The 25,947-nt window shown below is 43.9% G+C and overlaps 1 protein-coding gene across 3 annotated transcripts in view; it reads left to right on the forward strand.

Moving 5' to 3' along the window:
• Window positions 1-25,947, forward strand: part of rbpjb (recombination signal binding protein for immunoglobulin kappa J region b) — a 72,566-nt gene that overhangs the window by 13,274 nt on the left and 33,345 nt on the right. Inside the window, exons 1-2 of one of the 3 annotated variants that reach the window (XM_042069478.1) lie at window positions 3,374-3,455; window positions 18,845-18,883. In XM_042069478.1, the coding sequence (XP_041925412.1) occupies window positions 3,406-3,455; window positions 18,845-18,883 (89 nt within the window). In that variant the 5' untranslated portion in view covers window positions 3,374-3,405. Of the gene's footprint in view, window positions 1-3,373; window positions 3,456-18,844; window positions 18,884-25,947 lie in introns of those variants that run through there. The other 2 variants (XM_042069480.1, XM_042069479.1) reach the window with 2 other exon arrangements.

Here is a 25,947-nt window from a genome sequence, read left to right on the forward strand (position 1 = left end):
AGGATTTCATAGCAAGGACCCGTTTTTCATTTGTGAATGAGATGGTGGGAGAGCTAGCACTAACTTAACAGGACACAGTGAAGACTGTTGACGTTTCTGAGAGGGAAAGATAAATGAGTTTGGAAACAGAGAGGGACTGATGCACAGTAAGTGCTGGCACATAATTGGTTAAAAGCAATGTTGTGGTCAGTTACATACGAATCAAAGCAAAGCCAACCCAGGCTTGGAACTATTTTGATGGCTCAGAGAAAACATAGTAAATAAAAAAGCTTTTAGCTCAACCACTTGTGAAGTGAAAGCGCCACATAGAGAAAAGTGGTAAGCAATGAATGTTGCCCCCAAAACTGGCCCACAACAGCATGTTTGGAAACAGTCAAGACTCTTCTCTTGCAAAGATGGCTCACACGTGGTCTTTAAACAAACGCAGAGCATCAGACCCAGGCCCAGAGACTTTACCAGAGAAGCACTAGTGTAATTCTCTCAGCCCTGGGGTACATCACCATGGTTGGTAGCAGTGCATTCTTGCTGCATATGGAAAGAAGCATCCCAAGTCCAACAATTCTGAGGCAAAATCCACACAAGTCTACCACATGTGCACCTCTTGCTCGAGCTTGAAAACATGATCACATGATTGCCAGTCGGACACCTCCAATGAGAGCGAGCCACTGCTCAGCTATGGGAGGACACAATCAAAGTGTCGGCCAATGGAATGCAAGCCAGACAGATGGAGGAGTGTCAGTGCTCGCCAATCAAATTAGTGCCCATTGGAACAGGTGGGCTTGGCTAATGAGTTTATTTCAGAGAGATTGACAAGTGTTTTAAGCACACACATATGCTCCAGCTAGAGAGAGATGTGGCATGAAGGAACCCACCTCGGGGTAGCTGGGGGCCCAGTCCTCTTTGAGTGGGGCCACTTTGTGTAATTAGCAGATTACCACTAGACCCTTAAAAACACCTCTTTTGTGTCATCCTGGCGTTCCAATTTGAACACAAGTACCTTCGGAGTACAAAAATTGGAGCACGTTTCTTTCAGATGTTGCCCATCCCTTGGGTAGTGAAGCCCTAAGGTGTTCAAGGTACAATTCTCAGAAGACCTTTGATTTTCAGTGGTGTAAGATAGGAAAGTTGAAAAGGCAGTGACCTTTCTTTCGTTGAAAGTGAACATATCTTCGTCAGGACGACCTTTTAGTGTCAGCAACCAGGCCTCAAAAGACAAAAGGTCTAAACAGTACTCTGTTCATTTATGCAAAATATATCTTCTGTTCTTTATCTTTGCAGTTGCCAAAAATATACTTTTAAGGTTTTAAATAATTGCTTTTAAATGGTAGATAAGGAATTAACAAATTGTCCTTGTTGCACAATACACCCTCAAGCACACATCACCAAGTTGTTAATGTAATAATGATATCCCGCCAGATGTGACCCTGCCACAACACATCATTAATCTGTCTATGGAGATACAAATCTGACAAACCTCCAGTTTGTCCAAAGTGCTTTATTTCAGATCATATCACTGCCTCCCTCTTTCTGCCTGCTGCAGTGTCCAGGTGGACTCATTCCATTTCAGCCTGCTCATCAACCTCGGAATAATGTAACAGAGGTGATTGTGTATTCTGAACGGACGTGGAATTGGTCGGTTGGGATTTTTACTCTCAGTGGGTCTTAGCTTCCACTGTGCTCTGATCTGATTTGACTTGGTTTCTCTGGTTTTGTGGTTCCAGATCTCATTGGCCCCTGGAGTCCCAAACATGCGGTTTATATCTTTTAGTCCTTTTTTTTTTTCTTTTACCAGTCCAAAATAAGTTTTCCAAAATAGGATAAAAATGTCTTTTGCTTGTTTAACTGCAGACAGGAGACTCTAGAGTGTGCAGAAAGGAGCTCTTGTGCTTGCTGAAGGTGGAAGCTGAAAGCTGTGCATAAGTGAGAGGATGTCCGTTCTTTTTTTTTATACTGGAGAGACATGAGGCACAGAAGAGCACCAAGACTTCCTCTTCAAGCTCTCTCTCTCTCTCTCTCTCTCTCTGTCTCTCTGGGCTCTCTGGGGAAAAAATATAGTCTAGAATGTATTGCTGTGGTTTCAGATGAAATGTATACATTAAACATCTTTGCTCAGCTTGCTTAGCCACAGAAGCATTCGCTTGATCGGTATTTTTTCAGATTTTCTGCTTTTTAAGAAACCTCAGAATTGGATGGACTAGGCTACCACTTTTTCATTCACTTTCTTTATACACTACATTTTACTTGCTGGATTGCTCTCTGCTTCCCCTCTACCTGCACTGTATACATTATGTATAGCTTAATGCATTACAGGATACTGTACAAGTGTATGGACATCTGTGTGCACTCGCAAGTGTGTTTGTGTAATTGTTTTAGGCTTGTCTCCAACAGCCGTGCCAAACGACTCCCTCGAAAGCCCCAAACAGAGCTCCAGAGGGGTTTCACTTGATGTTGAAAGTGGTCAGAGCAGGCACGAGAGATTTCTCCAGTGTTTTCCCTGTCATTAAACTCTCCCCATGTCAGATGGAATTGGCGCTCCAGGCGCAGCCAGAATCATGCGTTCCTCCCTGGCCTGAGGCGGCCTGAGGCGACCTGACTCAACCCAACCCAAAGCCTGCGTAGCCCAGCAGAGCCCAACCCAACCCTCACTGAGCCAGCACCAGTGGCTTGGTCCCTCACACTGCATGCCCCCCCCCCCCCCCCCCAAAAACGAAGTGCCCGACCTCCGTGCCTTGAGAGGGGCTATGTTGGGGCCGGTGCATGGCCTGAATTTATGGTTTCCCTATTCACTCCATTTCCTCGCTGTGTTTCTTTGTACGATATCCAGGTTGTCATTTTTCATCCAGACATAGCTCACGGGTAACAGGCAAGCCTCTCTCTCTCTCTCTCTCTCTCTCTCTCTCTCTCTCTCTCTCTCTCTCTCTCCTTCTCTTTCTCTCTCTGCCCCACAACGACTGCCTCTGGCCATTTATAGACCCTTTCAACAAGGTAAACAAAAACAATGCTTGAACGTTCTATTTGGGCCCCAATCTACTTCCTCTGCATTAAGATAACATATGGAATGTTAAAACGGAAGTCTTGTGGGGCCAACTATGATGCTGATCGTGGAACTCTCTTGAAAGGGTCCATATCCCTCTTCTCCTTGTCCTTTTGGTGTCTTTCCTTACATTAAGTCCAAATTTCCTCAGGGATTTGGCACGTACACAGTCTACAGGAATATTTATATTGAGTCTGAGCTGTTTGGTAATGTGATGGTTGGCACATGCGTGTGGCACATGTTGGCCAAGCCGAGTACTTCCCCACTTTACGACTACTACCCGCAGGAGGGCTGAGAGGAGGGAACCGATGGTTTCTTGTGCAGAACACTGGTTGTTCTTCTGGAACACTCTGATCAGTTCTAGTCACTGAATGACATGTCGGCACTGGTCCTCAAAAAAAAAACCTCTTCCTTCCTCATGGTGTGTGAGTAGTGCTCATGGTTTTTGGGTGTGTTGCAACCGATTTGTGCCAGGCAGCCTCGCATGATGATCTGTCTTTTATGAAATGATCTTGGCCGTGTCTTTCATCATCTTGATGTGCAATCATTAAATTATTGATGTGCAATCATTGGGGCAGCCGTGGCCTACTGGTTAGCACTTCGGACCTGTAACCGTAGGGTTGCCGGTTCGAACCCCGACCAGTAGCCACGGCTGAAGTGCCCTTGAGCAAGGCACCTAACCCCTCACTGCTCCCCGAGCGCCGCTGTTGATGCAGGCAGCTCACTGCGCCGGAATTAGTGTGTGCTTCACCTCACTGGGTGTACACTGTGTGCTGTGTGTGTTTCACTAATTCACGGATTGGGATAAATGCAGAGACCAAATTTCCCTCACGAGATCAAAAGAGTATATATACTTAATACTTAAACATGATTTGCCATCTTGTCAATTAAATACTTAAATGTATTCATATTTCATAATATGATTTTTGTAGTACAGGACTCATTTGGTTAGTGGAAGAGTGAAAATACTCGTTCATTTGCATTTTTGGAGGGGCATCTCGTGTGTCAAGTACTGTTCTGGGTTGAGGATGTGGGAGACACTTGCCTGGTATTGGTTTTCGGCTGGGTATGGGTTTTTGGCGTGACATCAGGGGACGGCCATTTCTTAGTGAACTGTCACTGTCTTAGTGAACCTTAGCAGTCAGAACTCAGAGTTCTATCATTCACATGGAAGCAGAGGCACTCCCTATGCATTATTTTTTGTCTTGTCTAATTTTTGTGTTGAATATAGCTGAACCCTAAAACAGCCTGGCTACACTGTACACAACTACATCAGATGTGATCGCACCACGCGAATTCGGAAAAGTGTGACCAGTCTTTTAAATCAAATTTTACACTCCACGAACGGAGTGCTTCAGTTGCACACTGGATGTAGCCCAGCTGAAACACTTTAATACCGAGGGAGGGACCACTAGTGGCCCATTGATGCAGTATGATGATGGTTGTGCACAGTACATGATTCTGTGACATGGTATGATTCTGTGACAGGCTTTTGGAGACTTTATGATGCAATAGTACTGTGATACATATTACAAAAAAACTAGAAAACATGTTCAACATTTTCACTTTGTTCATCTGATTTGAAAACAGCAAGATATGTAAAATCGTGAGATTGGAAGGTATATTTTTGTATTCTCTCAGAAGCAATCCAATATGCAATTGCTATCGGTAATAATTAAAATAAAATAAAATGCCAATACTTGGGTGGATGACAAATAAGCCTGAAAAAAGGAATTTAAAAAAACTTCAAATATCATCCCTAAAAAGTGTTTATATGTGTTGCTGTATCTCTAAACTTGACTAATATAAAAAAAAAAATCAAAAAAAAAATATATATTTATATGTCAATTTGTCATGTTAGTGCCTAAAATTGTCATATGGTGTGACGTGAAAATAATTTGAAATAAAATGAAAATTAGATACTTTTTTCTACTTTAATTTATGTCACTGTACATTTTAATCACGTTTGCTCTGATATGCAACATTTCCTTGTGAATATTTAGAAGAAAAACCTAAAATTTAACAAGTTATTTTGTCAAGGTGGAGAATGCTCCTAAGTGTAACCAGATATTTTAGCTTAATTCTAATATTTCTTGTAAGAACTCACTCAAAATTCTTGAGGTTCTTGCAGATACCATTTCCTTTGTGTGCTATTGATGTTTTAATGATTTTTCAATTATAAAGTATTTTTTGTGACATTATTTAATGTCACACCAAATGACATGGTGTCACGCCATATGATGAACTGCACCACTCCACCATGTGTCAGAGCAAAACAGGGTTTTTAATGACAATAAAATCATTAACAATGAATTTTGAAGTCACTGTATGAATGGTGTATGCGTGTAACAGCAAAATAGATGAAAGTTTAGTATTTATTTTTTAAACTTACATGGCATGGTAACATAAAAGAAAAAAGTATGAGAAATATGAATTGTACAGATACATTTTTTTCCCCAATTATCACAGATTTAACAAAAAACATATAATATCTGAATTTAAAACATGTTTTTACAAGAACTTTTATGTAAAAATGCAATTTGGTCATAGGGTGTGACAGAAATGTCATATAGTGTGACTTGAAAAAAGCTGTCACACCATATGATGCAGCGTCACACTATATGACATTTTGAAAGTTAAGCTAATTTTCTAGACAGTTAAATACAGCTAACTATTATTTAGCATGCAACTGACCACATGGCAGCAGTGCTTTTTAAGAATTCATGAAGAATATTTGTGGAAAATAGCTACTTTTTAGGCAAATGATGTCACACCATAAGACACTAAAATTTGGCCACGATTGATGATGTCCAATTCAAAGCTTTTTATATAAAAATCCAAAAAGCAGAACTCACCTCTTGACCATGCCAATTACTCCTGACATTCTATTGTTACTTCCTGATTAAGCAGGGTCCTCTTCCCAATAATAATGTCCAAATGAATGCCCGGTCAAAATATACAATATAGTGTCACGCCATATGACAACCATTTTATGGACAAAATATATTTGATTATAACTTAGTTGGACAGCATGCATAAACATCAAAACTTTCTGTGGTTGTAAAAAACATCCAATTATTTTATATGCATGGTAAAACTTTAAAGTAATTATACTTTTTATGGATATACACTCTTTTTAGGAAGTTCGCACACATGGTGGACAGTCACACCATATGACATTTTTTATGTTTGGATGATTATTTTAAGTCAAAAGTGAAATACAAATCCAATAAATTTAATATGACAGAACTTGAACCTACCAGACCTACAACATTTCCATATCAATTCTTAACAATTGCCATTTTTTATAAGTGTGTGACACATGGACAGTCTGAATTCTGCTATTTGTCATCTACCCACTTGCCATTTGATATAAAGCAATTATTTTCAGATTAATGTATCAATTGCATTGATGCTTGCTCAGGCCATCCTTAAAAATATTTTTGTTTGCAGTAACAGCCAAAACAAAAAAGGTCCTGTAGGTAGGTCTATTTTTTTCAAAGTAAAAAAACAGTAAAATTTTGATCATGGTAAAGGCGTAGGTATGAATTTAAAGAATTTTGCATATTGTGACGTCACTGACTGGGTCTTCAACCCATACCTTTAGGCACACCGTTGCAAACCTCGGTTCTTTCAGAACTTTGTGCCAACTTAAAGCAGTGTCAAGATGTTTTAATGCATTTTTTAGATGTATTACTATGGTGCCCTAACCCGTAAGACTTTGAACGGTGACGTGAACATTTTCTTTACTCAGTCATGCAAACAGTGGTTTTCATGCAAACGGTGGTTTTCAGTGGTGAAAAAGGTGAGAAGGGTGCGTGAAGAGGGAAATGGCCGTTTCATAGTGAAACAAGCACGAGTGACATTGTTGCCATGCCAATAGTGCATATCTTCTAAGACCTAATGACCTAAGACCTTACAAAGGTTTACAAAGAAAACAAACTACAAAATGACTAATTTTTACAAAAACAACAACAAAAAAAACTTGTATTGTGGGCAAAAAAATCATCTAAATAAAAATGCCTTTATTTCTTCTTTTTGGCTTGGGCCAAAGTGTGAAGGGCCTGCTTGGCCTGGCCCTCCTCTTCTCAGAAATCTACATGAGTTTTCTTTCTTTTTCTGTGCCTGCAGTTATTTTCTATTCCTGCAGTTAGCTTCTATTCCTGAAGATTTCATAGGCCTAATGGACACTTCATAGTAGGCTATTAGGCTAGAATAAAGATGATAAGGCTGAATATTTGTTGGACCAAAACAGGTAATAAATAAACTTGCTTGAGACACAGTATTATTATATACAATAGTATATATATAACACTAATATTATTATATACAATAGGGTAGACTAGGCTTTAATTAGTAAAACTGATTTGAAATGGTTTAACCTGTTACCTAGGCTACTTACAGAATTGTGGCATTGTGGAAGTGTGTTTAACCAACCAATAAAGTTGTGTGAACACTGAACAGTGTTCACGTTACATGTTAAACTAGGCACAGACTACAGATCAGGTCACTGACAACATTATCGTGTCCATCAACACTGCTTTTTTCTCTGAACTCGACAAAATGCACCAGCCCAGTTTAGGAGTTTACTGTAGGTGTGACATGCGGAAACCAATGGTGTAAACACAATCATAGATGACGCCACAGGTTTTTATTGAAAAGAAAGAATATAGCCTATGTTTGTATGTAGACAATTTATATTCACGATACTTACTAAAATATAATTCATATTGTTTTATTGCATTTTATTAGTTGTTTGGAAGTGTAAAAAAAAATCGGGACTGAAAGGGGAAAAAAAAATAAATATTTGGGTCGGTCCTAAATTGACAGGGTCGGTCGAGGTACGGCAAACTTTTTTTAAGAATGGCCTCAAATCCACCCATAAAAAAGTAAGCTATGAAAAATACTGCTTTCGAATAGTTTTAATGGCTTACAACCTTTTGTGTGATGTTTTGGGGCCCAAGCCCTCCCACAGCCATGAAACATACACCCACACCTTCCACACACAGAACACCTCAGAGCACTCATAACGTGGGCTACATGTGATCTTTTCTAATTAGATGATCGTTAATTAACAAAATACACACTTCCTTAGTGCGTGCGTGTGCATGGCTGCGTGCGTGTGGAGGTGCATCATTGAGACCTTTACCTGTAAAGGGGGATTTCTGAAAGATAAGTTACAGGCTAGGTCACCTGTGCTTGTGAGTTTGTATTGATGTGGTTGCAGGTTGCAAAATGAGTTGACTCATTTCATTACAAAGCTCATGTCTAATTGGTGGTGCAACATGCCGTCTATCTCTTCTGCTTGCTCCTGTAAAGCAGCACCATACTAATTCGATGCTCACAACACAGTATCAGCCTCATCTTCACACCTTATTCTTTGAACATTCACTCTGTGTGTGTGTGTGTGTGTGTGTCTTTTTACACAAAGAGACCTACCAATTCTTAAGTAATTACGGAGCTCCACTGGAGCAGAAGCCGTATCCACTATCTCCACCCTGAGGGAGCTGTAATGGGATACCCCCTAATCCTCTACTACTGGTCTGGTATCCCCCATCAACTCACAACTTTGTATGATTTCACTCACCTGCACCCTAGAGCAACTCTCCTTGCTGTGCAGAAGAGGATGGTGGGGAGGAGGGGGGTGGGTTGGTTGTGTGTCTAAATGTCGTCTATTTTTCCAGTTTTGTGACAGACATTTCCTTTCCTTTTAAAAGCCTTTTCATGTGTGTGTGCGCAAGAGAGAGTGTAGGAGAGCACTTAGTTTTAACCTTTCTTAGAAGCCCGAAATACACCCCTATGAGTTAGTGAAGTGTGTTGCTCTACTCTTCTGAGAAAACGCATGCTCCTTCCAGACAGCGCTTTAAACGCTATTGCTTTGTGTCACCTGGTGATCATTGCACAGTATGGGCCAATCACGCGTGTTCTGGTAGCCATTTTGCCCTTGTCACTGGTTGCAGAAAGAGTGACCTTTGACTGAAGATGCCTAGGGAAGCTATATCTCTCGTGCTGACCTCTGCGAGTGTAAGAGGACACTTGGGACCTTGATGGGTCCGTATGCCCCAAACAGCACAGTGCAAGAAAATTAAGAAGACCTGATAAACCTGGTAACATCCATGAATAGTCCATCCAGTCAGTATGGCAAACGCAACCAAACCAAACTCTCCACTTTAACCTGCAACTTTAACCTGAACTGATTTTTCGTCCCATGCAGTTGCTCGCAAGCACAATGCTAACCTTTGATGCACAAAGGCTGGGGGGGGGGGTGCTTCAAGGCCCTGACTGGTGCACACGTTGAAAGCAAGCTGAAAGGTCTTTACACCATTTTAATGCCACCTTCTATGTCATTTCCTCTTTCCCTTCATAGCATACACACTTCACGCTTTTTTAATTTGCTAAAGGCCTAGCTCTTCTCTCAGCACGATGCTTGTTTTTGTGCCAAAGAGCCTCTGAGTTTCAGGTGATTTTGGATGATTTTTTTTTTTAACTGAAGAGTGCGAGGCTCTTATTTTTTCATCTCCAGGGCTGTATGAAGAAATTGTGTGTTTAGAAAGTTACCAAAATATTTTGGTAATGTCCTTAATGCTTGGTTGAGAGGATTGTCTTAGCATTACATCTCAAATGGAGCTTCTCTGTCATTGGGCACCATGGGAATGTGGTCCTCTTTTTATGTGTGCCTGAAAAATGACTGAAGATAACTTTTCTTTTGATTCTGTCTAAAATGTTGTAACTATAGAGATGTTTTGGCTTCTAAATTATAACCTTTATTACAGTTTTGTTAAGGGAGAGTGTTTCTAAGTACTTCGGTGGATTGACTTACAAATATCTTTTCATGTAATCTCGCATCAACTTTAGCACAGCACAGTGCTGGTTTTAGAGGCCTCACTAGAGACCACACTGGGATATGCTACTCTCAGGACAAACTGTGAATCATTCAACATGGATCGCTATTTCACTGAGACGCCAAAAATAACCAAAGGGGATATTTTTCAATGTGGATTTTTGGTTGCCTGCAAAGCAATGTGCTGAGGATGAAGAATCTTGTGCTGAAGTTTGGTTTCATTCACTGTCGAAATGGCCAGTTGGTTCCCCTTTACAGAGAAATCCATTCTCGTCGTCAGTATCATTTGGGAGATGAATGAAATGGTACATGTTCCATTGCCATTGATGTGGAGGAGCATTGAGGAAATGCTGCAAGCTCTTTTGGTTTCCTGTGCTTAATTATGAAAGTCATATTATCAGGCTCTGCGTCATCGGAAATCTGTCCCCAGTCATTCAGCTGTAGCAGTGGTTTAATGGAAATGACCTTTATAACACTTTCAGGAAGCCATGGTCATCCTTTAGCTGAATACTGTCAGAATAAGAAGGGCACTTGTTTTTTTTTTTTTTCGCGGATGTTCACAAGTGTTTTGTTTTAGGGGGTTATCATGGCAACAACACCATTAAACTTTCCCCTATCTTTGCATATCAGCACAGCACTCATGTTTGTTTATGCTGATGACACATTTTCATGTCATGCTCTCGACTTGTGGTGAAGGGACTGCAAGGTGGGTGGTTTTTTGGCCGGTGCGACTCATGACATCATTGTCACTCACTACCCTTTGGAAAACACACTGTCAGTGCTTCCTCCTGTCTTCACCCAAAGACGGACTGCAACAGTTTCGTAATGACCGGTAATGACTAGTTCCAGTGACCCCTGTGTCGGACATCCTTCACCTTGCCTCAGAAGGTCACTCGGGTCATTGTTGTCTCTCTGGTTCCTTGTGTGGGTTGTGTAACTCCATCACACCCAGAATGCAGGTTAGTGGGAATTGGGGAATATTTGGTTAAGGCGTCGTTCGCTCACTGGCTGTTGGTCAGTATTATATTTCAGAATTATCCTTCTTGAGTTAACTGGGTCTTCATAATTAGCATAATAAAGATAATTTATGCTTTTTTTTTTATTTACGTACTTACGTACAGGCATGAAAGAAAATAGCACAGTGGCAAACATTGAAAAATGAAAGGAGACCATAAAGTCCAATAAGGGAGTGAGAGTGTAATATTGTGAAATGATAGAATGACCCCAGCACGAGGGGATAGTCCCTTACGTGCAGGCGTGTGTGGTGTCGTTGAGTCACACCCTTTGTTCAGAACCTCCACTCTTTCACTGCATAGTGCACTGTATAGTGAATAACTATATGGCGGTTATTTAATACAGTGCGCTATGTAGTGAATGAGTGATTCTTTTTTTTTTTTCTGAGAACACGGATTAAGTGCACCAGGTGCTAGAAAGGCCTCTGACACCACCGACTCCTTTGGCCCTTCATCTAGCCTATCTCTCTCTCTCTCCCTCCCCCTCTCTCCCCCCCTCTCTCTATCACTCTCTCCAAGTGCCGGATAGTATACTTGGGGAGAGAGGGGGTGGATGAGGAGGAAGAGTCAGGAGAGATGGAAGGAAGGAGGTGAGGAAAGGGATAGTACAGGAGCAGAGCAGATTAAAGCACCATTTCCACAGGACTTCCGTTTCCTTTATTGAGCTCCCTTTTCACCCCCCAGAAGACAAAATGTCAGCAGGTCCGACACGTCTTTGTGCCTCTCTCTTCCCTCCCCTTTGCGCTCTGCTCTCCTCCCTCGTTTCCTCTCACACTGCTGAACTTTTTTCACAGTCACCATTTACTTTTGTTTTTGTTGTTGTTGTTGTTGTTGTTGTTGTTGTTGTTGTTGTTGTTGTTGTTGTTGTTATTGTTATGTACTATTATTATTATTATTATTATTATTATTATTATTATTATTATTATTATTCTGTTAAGTCTGCTAGAATCGCTGTATCACAATAAGGTTTTGAGTTTGATGTTAAAGTTTTGTTGTACTGTGTATTGTGTAAGTAATTCATCCCAAAGACCAGCAGAATGCAGAGGGCAGTGCCAGGGCCGTTTGGGTGGCACCGGTCACTGCAGACGTGTATTTTTGGGGCCAGGTTGTGGCCCCCGGGGCATATCGGCTTCCACCTGTTGTTCTTTCAGAAGATCGCTGTCATCTTCACACTTTAACACCCACCCATCAGCGTGTTCCACTATAGAGGTAGTGAAGAGGAAGAGAAATAGCCTAACCTACTCATAGACAGTAAAAGAAATGGACGAACAGACACTGAGTAATTTTTCAGTTGGTCCCCCCAGTACTGGGCAGACTCGCACTTAACTTCGTGACGTTAGCCATCGAACTGAATCTTGTAACTCATATGATAGATACACAGAAATTCTTCTCACACTTCCTTCGCCTTCAAAGTCATCAAAGTTAAACATTTATTTATGTATTATTATTAATATCATCCTCACAAGTGATATCAAGTCGTGTTAATGTTGAAACTACCACACATGATCATCTTCAAAAACAGTCATGGTAAAACACAACAAAAAAGTTATAGCTTCTAGTCTTGAAGGTAATCTTCTTTCCACTTTTCTGACCTACGGTCAATCCATCGAAAACCTCTGAAATGATTATCGTTACACTACCTAACGGTAAAACTACTGTTTTTCATTAGGTTTACTTGCCTCTATGCTTTACCTTAACATACAATGCTATTTATTGTAGGCTACATAGCTTTGATCACGAGTTTCCGTGCTGGCTGGACTACGCTTCTTATCCAAACAATACGGTTATCTCCCTTCAGTGCGTTAGCTTCCCTTCAACCGGACCTGCTAAACATTCTTCTTACGGGAAACTAACGTTACGTACGAGGTAGTCGAGTCTTGTTTTGCCTTTTATTGTTTATGTAGATAACACAGAAGCTAAAATATTGGCACATGATATATGTTATATGAAGTTATGGGAGTTCAAAAAAATTCTAAATGAATGGGCGTTCTATGGGGTTAGCAGAGAGTTGATAACCACCGCTACATCGATGCTTCTACTTCCGGGAATTCGCCTGCCCCCTTGAACCTACTTTGGTGACTTCCTCTAAGGGCCCGTCCACACGGAGACGCTTTTTAGGTTAAACGCAGAGGTTTTGCTTCGTCTTGGCCGAGCGTCCAAACAAATCCTGTAAACGCACTGCCCAAAACCGCACTTTTCTGAAACCTGGTCCCAGAGTGGAGAAATCTGAAACCGTAGCCCGTTTTAATTCGTTTAGACAGTGAAACCGCACATCCTGCTTGCGTATCGATGATGTCATCGCCACACCTCAGCTGCCCTGGACTTGCACTTATAGTATTGCCTAACAATACTAGTTTTCATACATGACATTACCTATGATTACACTCCGTAAGATAAATATCACAACTGGTGCTGTGCAGCGCCGATAGCTTATGACTTGGTGGACTGAACACTGTTTTTCCTCGGTGTTTTTTAATGCATTCTAGCTACTGTCAGTGACGCTAGAGAACTTAAGTTATTAGGAAAGTGCGGTGTAAGTTTAGGCTACATTAATTTGTGCGTAGTGCCAGTGTCATTCATTTATTTTACATGTCTTACAACATATATACATGCATTCACAGTTGAGTGAAATCAGATATAAGCATACAAAGACGCTTAGAACTCACGTTAAGCTGGTAGCACACTGAATGCAAATGCGCGATTTGATTTGATGCAGGCAAACGTATTGACTGTTACTAACGAAGGTTTTATAGCAATATTATAAATGTGGCGACAGAATACCCTAGAACTTGGGTAAGCCTTGCGTTTAGTAGCCTAATTGCGGTGATAGCCAAAACTAATGTGAATCACGGACTATCCTACAACCAAAGAAAGTAAAGGTGATTAGTAGGCCTACCTGCGTTAGCCAAATAAAGGACGCGACTGCACCCTTCACAAACCGTAAAATAAAGTGTATTAGTTTTACAGTTGACTACAGTTGTCAGTTCACCATCAGTCCACACAAACAATTCTGGTTTCCTTGCACTAGCCATTTTGTCATAGCCTATTCTGTCTGTTTGTAAAGCACACAAACTTTGGTCAATTTCTGTAAAGAAACAGTGCCACCTATAGGCTTGGGGTATGAAGTAACGTGTTGAGTCGTGTTGAGATGGATCCGTTTGGACGCAAATATTCTTGATGCGGTTTCAGGGAAGACGGAGGAAAAAAAGATCGGTTTCGTACGTGTGGACTAGCCCTAACCCTACTAGAATGAACAGAACCCAGCGCACACATGCCCATGTGCATGGTCACCCACTTTGAATCTTCCATCTGGCTTCAACAACCACATATTGAGTCATTTTATTAAACAAGTGTTTTTTTTTTTATTCTTATTTGTATTTTTTTATTTATTTAGTTTTGGTCAGTCAGGGACAGTGAAAGCCTGTCCTCAGAAGCCTTGATGCCGCCAAACTTATCTGTCACTGCACTTGGCTGTGGCTATCAGCCCTGTAATTTGGTCAACCGTCTGTATTTGGGCTGTTCACCCTTACTGTCAGTAAGGGATAAGTTTAGCACTTGAAAGGGGGAGAAGTGGTCAAGCTAGCATCAGCTATTTACAGTATCTCTGTGTGCAAAGCAGCACAAAAAAGCTGCACTGCTTTTTTTGCACAGGCTTGGCTTAGTGGTTAGTTTCACCAGAGTGCCAAACAACAACAACAACAACAAAAAATGACCGTTAAGTTTTTTTTTTTTTCTTCTGCTCAGTCTGTATGTTAAAAATATATTTCTGCTGCTGTTGTATTGTCAGTGCAGCGACGCAGCTGCTGCTGAGGATGCCAACAAACCTGATGTGTGTTCTGGAGGCGTCAGTACTAGCGCTCCTTTAAATGTGGCGCGTTTTCAAGGAAGCACTGGTGGTTTTTCGTGGAAATCAAGTCCTCGCTTACAGTCTGCTACTCACTCACTTTCTCGATGTTGGGCGCTCTGTGAACATTTTTGTAACTCCTCCTCTCTGGTTAGGGAGGCCTTAGCCTATTGCATGGGTTGGGAGGCCTTAGCCTATTGCATGGGTTGGGAGGCCTTAAGCCTTCAACATACTCGCCACTCCCGACCGGTAGCACGACAATGTGACGTCACGGGAGCGCCGTAACCATTTATTTTTGCCTAATGTTATGCCTGGCTTTTTGCACTTTGCATAATGTTATGCATAAGCTGCTAATTACCAGTGAAGAAATCTAGTGCACAAACCAAATCAGAAGCATCTATATCACCACCCGCTATCTGGCCGTATGAGTTGCCAGAAGTCCGTTCCATCATCGCCAACTGCTCCGATTCTCAGGTCTGGTGATTAAGCTAAACGGCGACGTGTGCTGATTGAATTGGATGCTAACGCCGTGGTCCAGGATCGAGAGGGCATCCCTTATCCACCACGCCACCGCGCCTCCCCTGGTCCGTGTCTCCACCAGGCTGAGGAGAGCTGCGTCGTGTGCCTCACCCACCCAGCAGCTGCCTGGAATCCATTATCCTCCCCAGCATCAGTGCCTCACTGTGGGAACCTTATTGATCTCCTTTCCTCTATAATTATTCCTACACACACACACACACACACACACACTCGCACACTTGCGCTCCCTTTCACTGCTGCTCCCTCGTTCTCCTTACTGCACTGCCTGTTCTCCCTCACACACACACACGCGCACACACACACACACACACACACACATTCTCTCTTGCTGTTTCATAATCTTGACTATCTTTCACATGCACACTCTCAATCATACTTAGGCTGTTCCCTAATATTTCGCCTTTCCCTAATATCTCCTCCTTTTTGTGTCCCTATTCCCTGATGTTCAATACTCTTTCTCCTCTTCCTCTCCCTGTGTCTCTCCTTCTCCCTCTCTATTGTTCTCTTCTTCCTCTCTCTCTCTCTCTCTCTCTTTCTCTCTCTTTCTCTCTCCTCTAACATGTGTCTGATCATTGTGCTCACTGGACCTCCATTACATGTTTCTGTATCCTGTATGATCCTCAAGTCTCATTTTCATTCACTCACCCTCTCCGTGTGTGTGTGTGTGTGTGTGTGTGTGTGTGTGTGTGTGTGTGTGTGTGTGTGTGTGTGTGTGTGTGTGTGTGTGTGTGTGTGTGTGTGCACAGTGTGTGTGTGTGTGTGTGCACAGTGTGTGAGAGCATCTGGAGTGATATGTGACGCCAATGTGGTATCTTTGAGCAGTGGCTTTTGGCAAACGTCCTCTAAACATTTATGTTACCTTTTAAAGTTGTGCATGTATCTGTGATGATTCTGCAGCCTGAGCATGACGCCTCTAAGCAAATACTATGAACATCACTAAATACTGAAGGCTGGAAGGAAGCTGAACATTGTTATTGTCAATAATATGTCTAATGTTGGGCTGCCAGTAGAGCGGCTTGATGTGGTTCATTTTTTTCATATAAGCATGGTTGTAGAACAGTTTCTGTTTACCATGCTATCCAGAACACACACACGCACGCACACACACGCACACACACGCACGCACAGACACAAATCCTCTCATCTGCGGCAAGTAGGGCTCCTCTCCCTCCATGTGTGTGTGTGTGTGTGTGTGTGTGTGTTTCTGATGGAGTCATTGATTTCCCTCCCTCCCCCTCATCCTCTCCTCGCCTTCCCTGTATCCTATTTTTGCTCGGAGCCTCCCATCTCCCCGTAGGTCCGCACCGAGGGCTCAAGGTTGCTGTCAGTTGCTGTCGGTTGGCTTTGAGCCGTGTGAGGAGAGAGGATTGGGATGGGGAGGAGGAGGAGGAGGGGGGGGGGGGGGGGTGCTTCTTGATGCAGGGCCCTTCTCTGAATCATCAGTCGGCTGCACTCTGCGATTCTCTCAGCTGAGGCTGCCTCACTCTTCCAGCTCTTTTAAAGAACAAAACAAGAATCCACCTGAGAGAGAGAGAGAGACTCAACGTGTTCTAACAGCCAATTTTGTTGCAAGACATTGCCGTTGCCTTTCAAAGCTTTTGTTTGTTTTAATTAGGATTGTGTGGTGATGTTGACAGAACAAAACACGGAGCTACTTGGTTCCACTTCATAAGGCATCTAACGCTGCACCGTGAAAACATTTCAAAATCAATACAGTAGAATATGGAATGTCTGGTCCCTATTTTTGTACCCTTGATACTCTCACGCCACTCGGGTGGTGTACTGCTTCTTGAGTCATTCAGGTACAACTTTTTTCCGCTCTCCTGTCACCAGCCTTACAGTCAGCACAGCAGAGTCTGGAAGATCACATGTCTTTTGTTTAAAGGTTGTTCATGTCGTCAAACGGCAGGCTCTTTTGAGCGACAGCGTCTGTGGTTGAACTTTGGTGAAAAGTCCCTCGCTCGGGCGTCACTTTCCTGGTTTGATGCTGTACTGTAGTCATGGCAACCAAAACCTCCCAAACACACACACGCACACCCACACACACACACACACACACACACACACACAAACACACACAAACACACCGCTTTTTCAGAAGTTTCTGCAAGGCTGTCTAAAGGGAGCAGTGGTCAAATATGGTGACGCGACTCGTGTTTGATGTCGTGGTGATATGACACTCATGTCTGCAGCTCCCTGTGCTTGTGGCACCACACTCATAGTAAAGTCTCTGTGGTTTAAAAGGGAGAGGAAAAAAACTTTAATGTTTGTGTACTGATTAAAATAGTTCACTGTTGTGAGAGACTGGTGGCGTCACTGTAACAGTCAGAAAGAAAATGGGTGTGGAGGGGTGTCTTGAACAATGAAACGCGATGGCATAATCTCTGACTGCTCATGTCGTCAACTATTCTGTGTAAAATTAGATAAAGTTGTTGCTGCACCGTCTCAGATTTTGTCTGTCACACAATGACAAATCCAAGGTCTGTAAAATACTTCTGCTCAAATCTCAAAGTCTTTGTATTTTTTTAGGCTAGGCCAGTGTATTATTTTAGCCTCAAAAACACATTGTCTAGGGTGTTTTTGGGCATTAATATCTTGAACAGTATTGTTCTTAGCTAGCCAAAACTTTGTAGGATGGAAAACAAATGTACTCATTGTGAGTGAACGTTTGTATGGCATGCACATTGATGTTCTATGTCATGGATTTCGTTAAATATATTTCATTTTCATTTTGGTATGCCAGTATTTGAAGGGTCCGCAAGTAATGGGCATTTGTACATTTAGGGGATGTTGCATTTGTCAAGGATAAAAATGGTATATGGGTAACTACGAACATGAAAATCTGCTCATTTTATGGGCTTTTAGAGTACCAAGTGCCAAAGAGCACAATATGATTAACTATGTGTCTATGAATGAAACATTGGCACCTTGTGCACTAAATGATCATACAGCTGTAGAACCAGCCATACAATGATGGGGGTTGGCGTTCTTCTTGTTCTATCCTTTGGCCACTGCAATTAGTACTAGCCCCCTCTGCACTAGTCAAGCTACGTCCTAGCCATGCATACACACACACACACACACACACACACACACACACACTCTGCCTCCTTTCACCTGTGGAGGAGTTTAAGGGAAGGTCAAGATGAACACGCCGGCATCACTCCCACCACATAGGCGTATGCCCTTTCAGTTGCTTTTCCCTTTACCACACACACACACACACACACACGCACACACACACACACACGCACACACGCACACACAACAGAGACAAAATCAAAGCAGGAAGACACAAACCTCCCTGAGCCACCTGCACGTGTTTTCTAGTCACATGATCACATCCCATCTCGCCTCACTCCCAAGGTCGCTTTGGCATCTGCAAGCTGAGATTCCTTCCCATGGAGCAGCCAATTAGAATCACATGCACGTTCATGTGGCGAGGGAGGGGGGGGGGGGGGGTGGTGTGGGGGGCTGACAGTGCAGGTGTTGATGTTTCTGTTCTGATACTGTGATAACCTCGATGCTAACAGTCTTGCTAATGGGCTTTGTTTTGTTTTGCTTGTTTACAGGAAGTTTGGGGAGCACCCTCAACCGCAGCGCCTGACAAGGTGAGATGTCTTCACCACACCCTTCCAAAACACCTCAAAATCTGCTGTGTTCTTCTGTTGTGGTCTCCACTCTGTTCTGTTCTGTGTTCTGTATTCGTCCATAGCTGAACAGTTTGTGTGATGTTTTGTTTCTTTACAATATGGAGACCATGGGTGAATTGCGTTTCTTGTGATTTTAAAGAACAAGAGCCATCCTTTTATGAAATGGTTCCTTAGAAGTGTGTATGTCTGTGTGTGTGTGTGTCTGTGTGTGTCTTTGGGGTGGTTTGGGTGCATTGCTGTGAGGAAGGTTGATCTTATATTTGGCTGCTGGTGCTCTTTTTAGACACGTGTCCTTACACAATTTAAACTTTTTTTGGCCTATGGACTGTGGCCGCCTTTGGGGTTTGGTCTGTTGGCAATGATATTTTTTTTCCCTTCTCTTTCTTTCACTTTCTTCGTCTCTCTCTCTCTCTCTCTCTCTCTCTGTGTATGCCTGAGTTATGATATATGCTGTGTTTTGAGGGAGAGACAAGGGGGAGAGGACGAGGTTTGAGAGGCCAGGATAGTTCGGTTGGAAAATGAAAGGTTGAAGGTTCGCTTGACAAGCTGAAAAATTACTCAGGAGACTCTTGCTCTCCTTCTCCTTCCCTCTCCCCTTCTCTTGCCCTCTCTCTCTCACTCTCTCTTTCTCTCTCTCTCTCTCTCTCTCTCTCTCACTCTCACTCTCACTCTCTCTTTCTCTCTCTCTCTCTCTCTCTCTCTCTCGTGTCTGTTGTGTAGCCAGCTGCTGGCGTCCCCAACGGACCTCTGATTTACTCAGCATGCGAGCGCAATGACAGAGCGGGGCCGACGAGTGCGGGCACAGCTCTCGGCACGGTCGTCGACGGGCAGCACGCTTCGCGGTTTGGGGCCGTGGTGGGACCCGCTTATTACCCGTGGCCCTGGCAAGGGGCCTCCACCTTCCCCCTCCCACCGCCATCCCCACCCCCAAACCCTCCAGCCCTCCTTTTTTTCCTAAACCCAGCATCTGCTGGACTGCTCAGTGACTGCGTTCGAAAGGACGAGCAGGCCAGTGCACCAGCTCCACCTCCTCCTCCTCCTCCTCCTCCTCCTCCACCACTTAATCACAGATGCGAGTGGCCAGTGTTTATAAACTGCACGGCTCATGGCTGCTGGCAAACGGGCTGCACCCTGGGCCTCGGGCCTGAGCGGTCGCCCCGGTCGCCCCCAGTCGCCTGGTCACTCCACAGGGCTTGAACCAAGAGTGATCTTGGCAGCGGGGAGACGGTCGCTAACCGCTAAAGCTAAAAAAGCCCTTGCCAATACCTTTATTGCTTGTTTGCCTTCTCTGAGGGCTGGCATGTGAGGTTTAGGGGAGGATATTGCGCTGATGGGCTAAGCTCGTCTCCACGTGCCCAGCCTGCCCCGCGGCCAGGGAACGGAACACAGGCAGCAGAGTGCTGGGCGGGTCTGCCAACTCTTGCAATGTTCCTGTAGGAGCAAGTTGAAAATGGAAATTTTAGGTCTGTTTAGATGTGTAGGTCTCTCGGTGTCTATTTCTGAGAGCAATATTATCATCTTATGTTATTGCAGTAATGTAGTGCTGTATAATTTGAGGATGATCATAATAAGAGTAATGTAGTAATAGCCTAATATCGATGTGGTGCTCACCCTTGTGCATCAATGAATCCAGTTCCGCATCATATCCTGAGGCTCGTGTCACTCCTTTGGGTCTTGCTGTTAGTGAAATCAGCTTTCAACAAAGCAGGGAGTGAAGTCATGCCAGGATACTCCAGGGCACTCCAGATTGAAGAGTGTGCTGTTCACAGAGGAACTCTAAAGCCGTGACGGGCCCCGTTTGCTGCCTTGTTTTCCACAGAGCGCTCAGTAGAGGGCTCAGCACCTCCGAGAACTTAGTGGACTAAAGAGTGTCTTTTTGGAGCCTCGATAGTACCTCGACCTTCTGACCGACCTTCAGTAGCACATGGTCTTTATGTCACATCCTGGTGACTCACCCGACTGTGCTTAGCATAAGACTTTTAGGGCTCTATTTAGACAATCTTGTAGGTTGCCCCATGTTAGACTTCCGTACATAAAGACAACAAGGGGAAGTGATGATTTACTGCCCTACAAGTGCACCATTTGGAATTAGGCCATAGATTCCCTCAGATCTTACTGCATACTTTGGGGGAAGGACACCGACTTGCACATGTAAGGCTTCGGCAGCTTAAAGCTTTGAGTGAGCCACTGAAACATTCTTTGAATTTTATTACAATTTTTTTTTTGGAGGCGCGAGCTCTGTAGTCGAAAGTACAAAGAGCTTTTTGGCAACAGAGGGCTTATTGTGTGTTAAAAGACGCCTTAAATATTTTTTTCCCCTCAAAAGAATCCACAAGGTACTCAAGAGTCCCATTACATCTCAGTGTTGTGTTGATGCATATAGCCTTCTATATCAGGAAATATTATGCAAGCCACACATTTATTACCATAATGCATAATGTTGTGATGGTGGTTGCCATCATTTATTTCTCTGGGTGTTCTAAATGCTGTATATTTAGTTTGGTTTCACATTCCTTCTGTTGATTATCTGTTGCATCTTCCAGATGTGTAGTGGCTCTGTAGGCATCTTACAGATGTGTCGTGGCTCTGTAGGCTTGCTCTTAAGGCTATGCTCACATTGTGTGTTTAGACTACAGAGGAGAGGAGACATTTATTTTACATTTCCTGAGGTTTAATTGTGTGTTACAGCCATCTATGCAGATATATGACCCTTATGTCCAGGCATTGTGTACATGCTGCTCCTGCTGTGTGTGTGTGTGTGTGTGTGTGTGTGTGTGTGTGTGTGTGTGTGTGTGAGAGAGAGAGAGTAGCGTGACCACAGCGCTGGCTGCTCAGCAGGGGGTGGGTGAGTGTGTTGGACATACTGGTCGCGACGCTGTGACAGATGTAGCAGGCAGATGCCTGTCTGATTCAACTTCAGTTCTTATTAACCTAGTAATCTTATTAACCCCCCCCCCCCCCCCCCCAGACACACACACACACACACACACAGACACACACACACAGACGCACACACACACACACACACACACACACACACACACACACACACACACACACACACACACACACACACACAAGCAGCACAACTTACCCGCCGTATTAGCAGTCTCCCCCTGGGGATCCTCCCGTGTGCTGCTCTGAATCTGTCTGTCTATCTGGCTGCCTACACACTCTCTCTCTATGTATCTTTCTCTCTCTCTCTCTCTCACACACACACACTCTCTCACTTACTCACTCACATCCTTTGTCGCCTGTCCCCTCCTATCTGTCTTTATGCCCTTTCTTCATCTCTCTCCTTCTCTCTCTCTGCATTTGAGATATTAAGTTAAGAAGTGGAGTCTCTTGAGTTGGATGAAGTCATAAATGTAATCTTATTTATATGGGCCTAATGACCCAGGAAAGTAAATGGTTGGCCAAGGGTGTGAATGGGCTACTGTTGGTCAAGTTGGCCTGGTTTGATGACCCACGTAGAGGCCATTGTTGGACGCTTGGTTTTCTGGCTTATCGGTCAGATCGAGCCAGTGAGGGTCACCCATATCAGGTTCCCTCACTACATTACAGGCAACTACAAGATATGTGTCTTTAGTCAGCTGTCAGAGAATGGAGGCAGGCAGCTGAAACAATCCATTCTTTTGAAGTCCTGGTAGCTAATTTTGGGGAAGGACGAAGCACGACAAGTGTGTGTTCCATTTGATGGAACAATTTGTTGAGGGAGATGAAATGTTGATTGTGCAGAAAATGTTAGCAGATGTCGCTAAGAATGCTACCTTTGAAATCAGTGGAATTGTGCTGTCAGTGTTGACCTGTGAAGCGCTGAATGCAGCAGCAGAAATGCGTCATGTAGTTCATGGCCCAAACTACGCAGAAATGCAGCAGTTTTTAACATGGAGAAAGTCAGCAGAAGCAAAAAAGGGGTAAAATGGTGAATAGATAAAAGAAAGCATTCTTGGTGTGTGTGTTTGTATCTAGGCTAATTCATACCGGTGTGGGTCATTGTGTCATTTTTCATTTTCTTTTTTTAAGTGACTGCAACCTACCCATTTTTCACATATTTTCATGAATATATGAACACATGTGGCCCTCATTAGAATCATGGGCAAAGTACAAATTCTGAAGCTAATTTAATAACGAGACCAATTCAAGTTGCTAATATAACAACATGGGCAAGACATCGAAGTGCAAACATTGATCAGCTCAGCTCAGTGCCCCCACGTGCCATAAGAAAACTAAAGTTCAAGAACTTTGTCTCTTGACAGACTTGTGCACTTTGCCTGCTGTTAATATTAGGGCTCATGGGGTCACAGGCCATGGTGGCCTTGTCTGTGTAAAATGATCCTCTCCTTTAACTATTATTCCGATGGATATTTTGCAAGCAGTTTGCACTCGTGGTCGAGGCTATACACTAAGTTACAGTAGGAAAATACATCGTTTTTTTCCCATTGGAGTGCTAGTGTGTGTGTGTGTGTGTGTGTGTGTGTGTGTGAGGGAGACAGACAGAGAGAGGGAGGGAAAGAGAACCCTTTTTCGTCCTTTTTTTCAACTTGGGAGTAAACTAGATAAAAGAACTAAGTGGGCAGGGCTAGGAGCGATCCATCTTGTCTCGGTGCAGCGAAGAGTTTGAACCAAAGCAAATGTTCACTTGCGGTCAGGATGACTGAGGTTAATGCATTTGTGTGTATTGTTTATGGCTGCTGCATGTGGATGCAGTTGTGCGTGTTTGTGTGTCGTCTGTTGTGTGCATGCGTGTTGCATGCATGTGTTTACTTGTCAGAGTGCTTGGAAGCCAAAGGCTTGATATCTGTCATTTCCTGTTTGAAATCAGATGATTCACCCAATGCAGTCGTTCCTCTATGTGTGTGCATAATAGCGTGTTTGAGTGTGTGTGTGTGTGTGTGCGTGTTTGTCTTCGTCTTCGTGCGGGTGCTTTTCTGCCATTCTCAACTGACCCATCCTCTCACTTCCCTTTTATATATTTACTCACACACACGCGCACACTCACACGCTCACACGCGCGCGCACACACACACGCAGGCACATTCTGCATCGGTGTGCACTCTGAAGAGTAAACTGTGTTTGTGTTAGCGCTAGGCTGTTTCCTTGAGACTGCTCTTGTTTGTTTGTGTTGTTATTGATCTGTGCTGGGTCTGCATCGGCGGCCACGGAAACCAGAACCTGCTCGCAGCGTCTCCGGTGTCCAAGTGACTTTATCCCGAACCCACGGCCGACGACAACACAGAGCCAATTAGCCCATTTAAAAGCATACACACCATTTATTGTGCGTAGAATTAGCAGGATTCTCTGTTTAGTCCAGCTCCAGCTGCCTCCTCTCTCTTCCTCTTTCTTCCTCTCATTCACTCCTTCTCTCATTCTTGTCTTTCCTACCCAGTCACTCTCCCCTGTGCTTCCTTCCTTCCTTCCTTCATTCCTTCCTGTCTCCTTCCCTTTATGTCTGAGGCCCTCATACATCTCTTTTTTTCTCTCCCACCTTCTTAGTCACTCTCTCTCTCTCTCTCTCTCCCTCTCTCTCTCTCTCTCCTTTTCTCTCTGTTCCCCCATTTCTCCCACCCTCTTCCTCCCCGTGGAAGCCTCCAGTGGCCAGTCTCTGGCCGGTGCCTGGAAGCTCTGAGGTCAGGAGTGAGGGGGCAGGCAGGCAGTCGGGCAGCTAAAGCTGCAGCTAAAGCCTTGTGGTTTCCACTCAGCGTTACGCAGTCACATGTCTCAGCAGCCTTCCCCCTTCGCATGAGCGCTGGCCCGGGTGGGCGCTCACTTGCTCTTTGCCCCTTCGTTTCTTTTTCCTCTCTTTCTTTGGGTCTCCCTCCTTCTCTCCATCTCAGTCTCCCCCACTCTCTCTCTCTCTCTCTCTATCTCTCTCTCTCTCTCTCTCTCTCTCTCTATCTCTCTCTCTTTCTCTTTCCTCGCTCTCATTCTGTCTGCATTTCTCCTTTTTTCCTTTCCTTTCTCTCCTCCCTTCTGCCCTTCTACCCCTCTCTGCTCCCTCTCTTATTCTCCCTCACTCCCTCTCTCTCTTTCTTTTCTTCTCTCTTCATGTCTACCCCCCCCCAAAATCTCCCAGACAGTCACAAGGGGTCCTCCAGGGCAGCCCTGCTGGTGAGGTGGCTGGGCAGGCAGTCGGAGCTGGAGCTGGGACAGGGGGGCCCCGCACATTTACTGGACGCCTGGATCACGTTAGCACTCAAGGCCTAGCCACTGATGCCGCGCTTCAGCAGAGCGTGGACGCACACACACACACTCACACACACACACTCACACTATCACACTCTCACTCACTTGCGCTGATGAAAATACACGCAGACACACACACACACACAAACACAGATGTATATAAAATTGTATGCACACACATGCAAATGCACACTCAGAAACACTGGGACTGATGGATAAACACAGTTCCATAGACAGATGCACACGCACACACATGTTCTTCCACTGAGCCAGGAGTGGACACATGGATGCATGGTTGAATGTACACACGCCAGCGCGCAATGCCCTGTCCACACGTGTCTACCAATGATTTTACACAATCACCATTCCAAAGCAATTACTATGGATCCGTGTGTACAAAAGCATGGTCATGTGTACACACACACACTCGTCTCTCTGTGGCTTTCACAGCAAAGGTTACTGCCATTCTTTCACCATCCCTCCCTCCCTCCCTCCCTCCCTCCCTCCCTTTTTCCTGTTCTCCCCTTCCTTTGCCCTTTTCTTTCTTGCCCCTTTTCTTTTTCTCTCGCTTTGACACTTGTCTTTTTTCCATATTCTTCCCCTTATTTCTTGCCCCCCCCCCCCCCCCCCGTCTTCTCTCTCACCTCTGTTTAGCTCTTTTCCTCACCCCTTCCTCTCTCTTCCCCTCCTCCTCCTCCCCCTCTCTTTTCTTTATCTCTCTTATTCCCTCTCTCTCTCTCAAGGGCCCCTTGCTTTCCATAACAAAAGCTTGTCTAACTTGTGCGTGTGCCGCGTTGTCGTGGAAGAGCAAAGCAGACCCGTGGTGTGTGTGAGTG

This window comes from Alosa sapidissima, chromosome 18 (genome assembly GCF_018492685.1).
Source record: "Alosa sapidissima isolate fAloSap1 chromosome 18, fAloSap1.pri, whole genome shotgun sequence".
NCBI lineage: Eukaryota > Metazoa > Chordata > Actinopteri > Clupeiformes > Clupeidae > Alosa > Alosa sapidissima.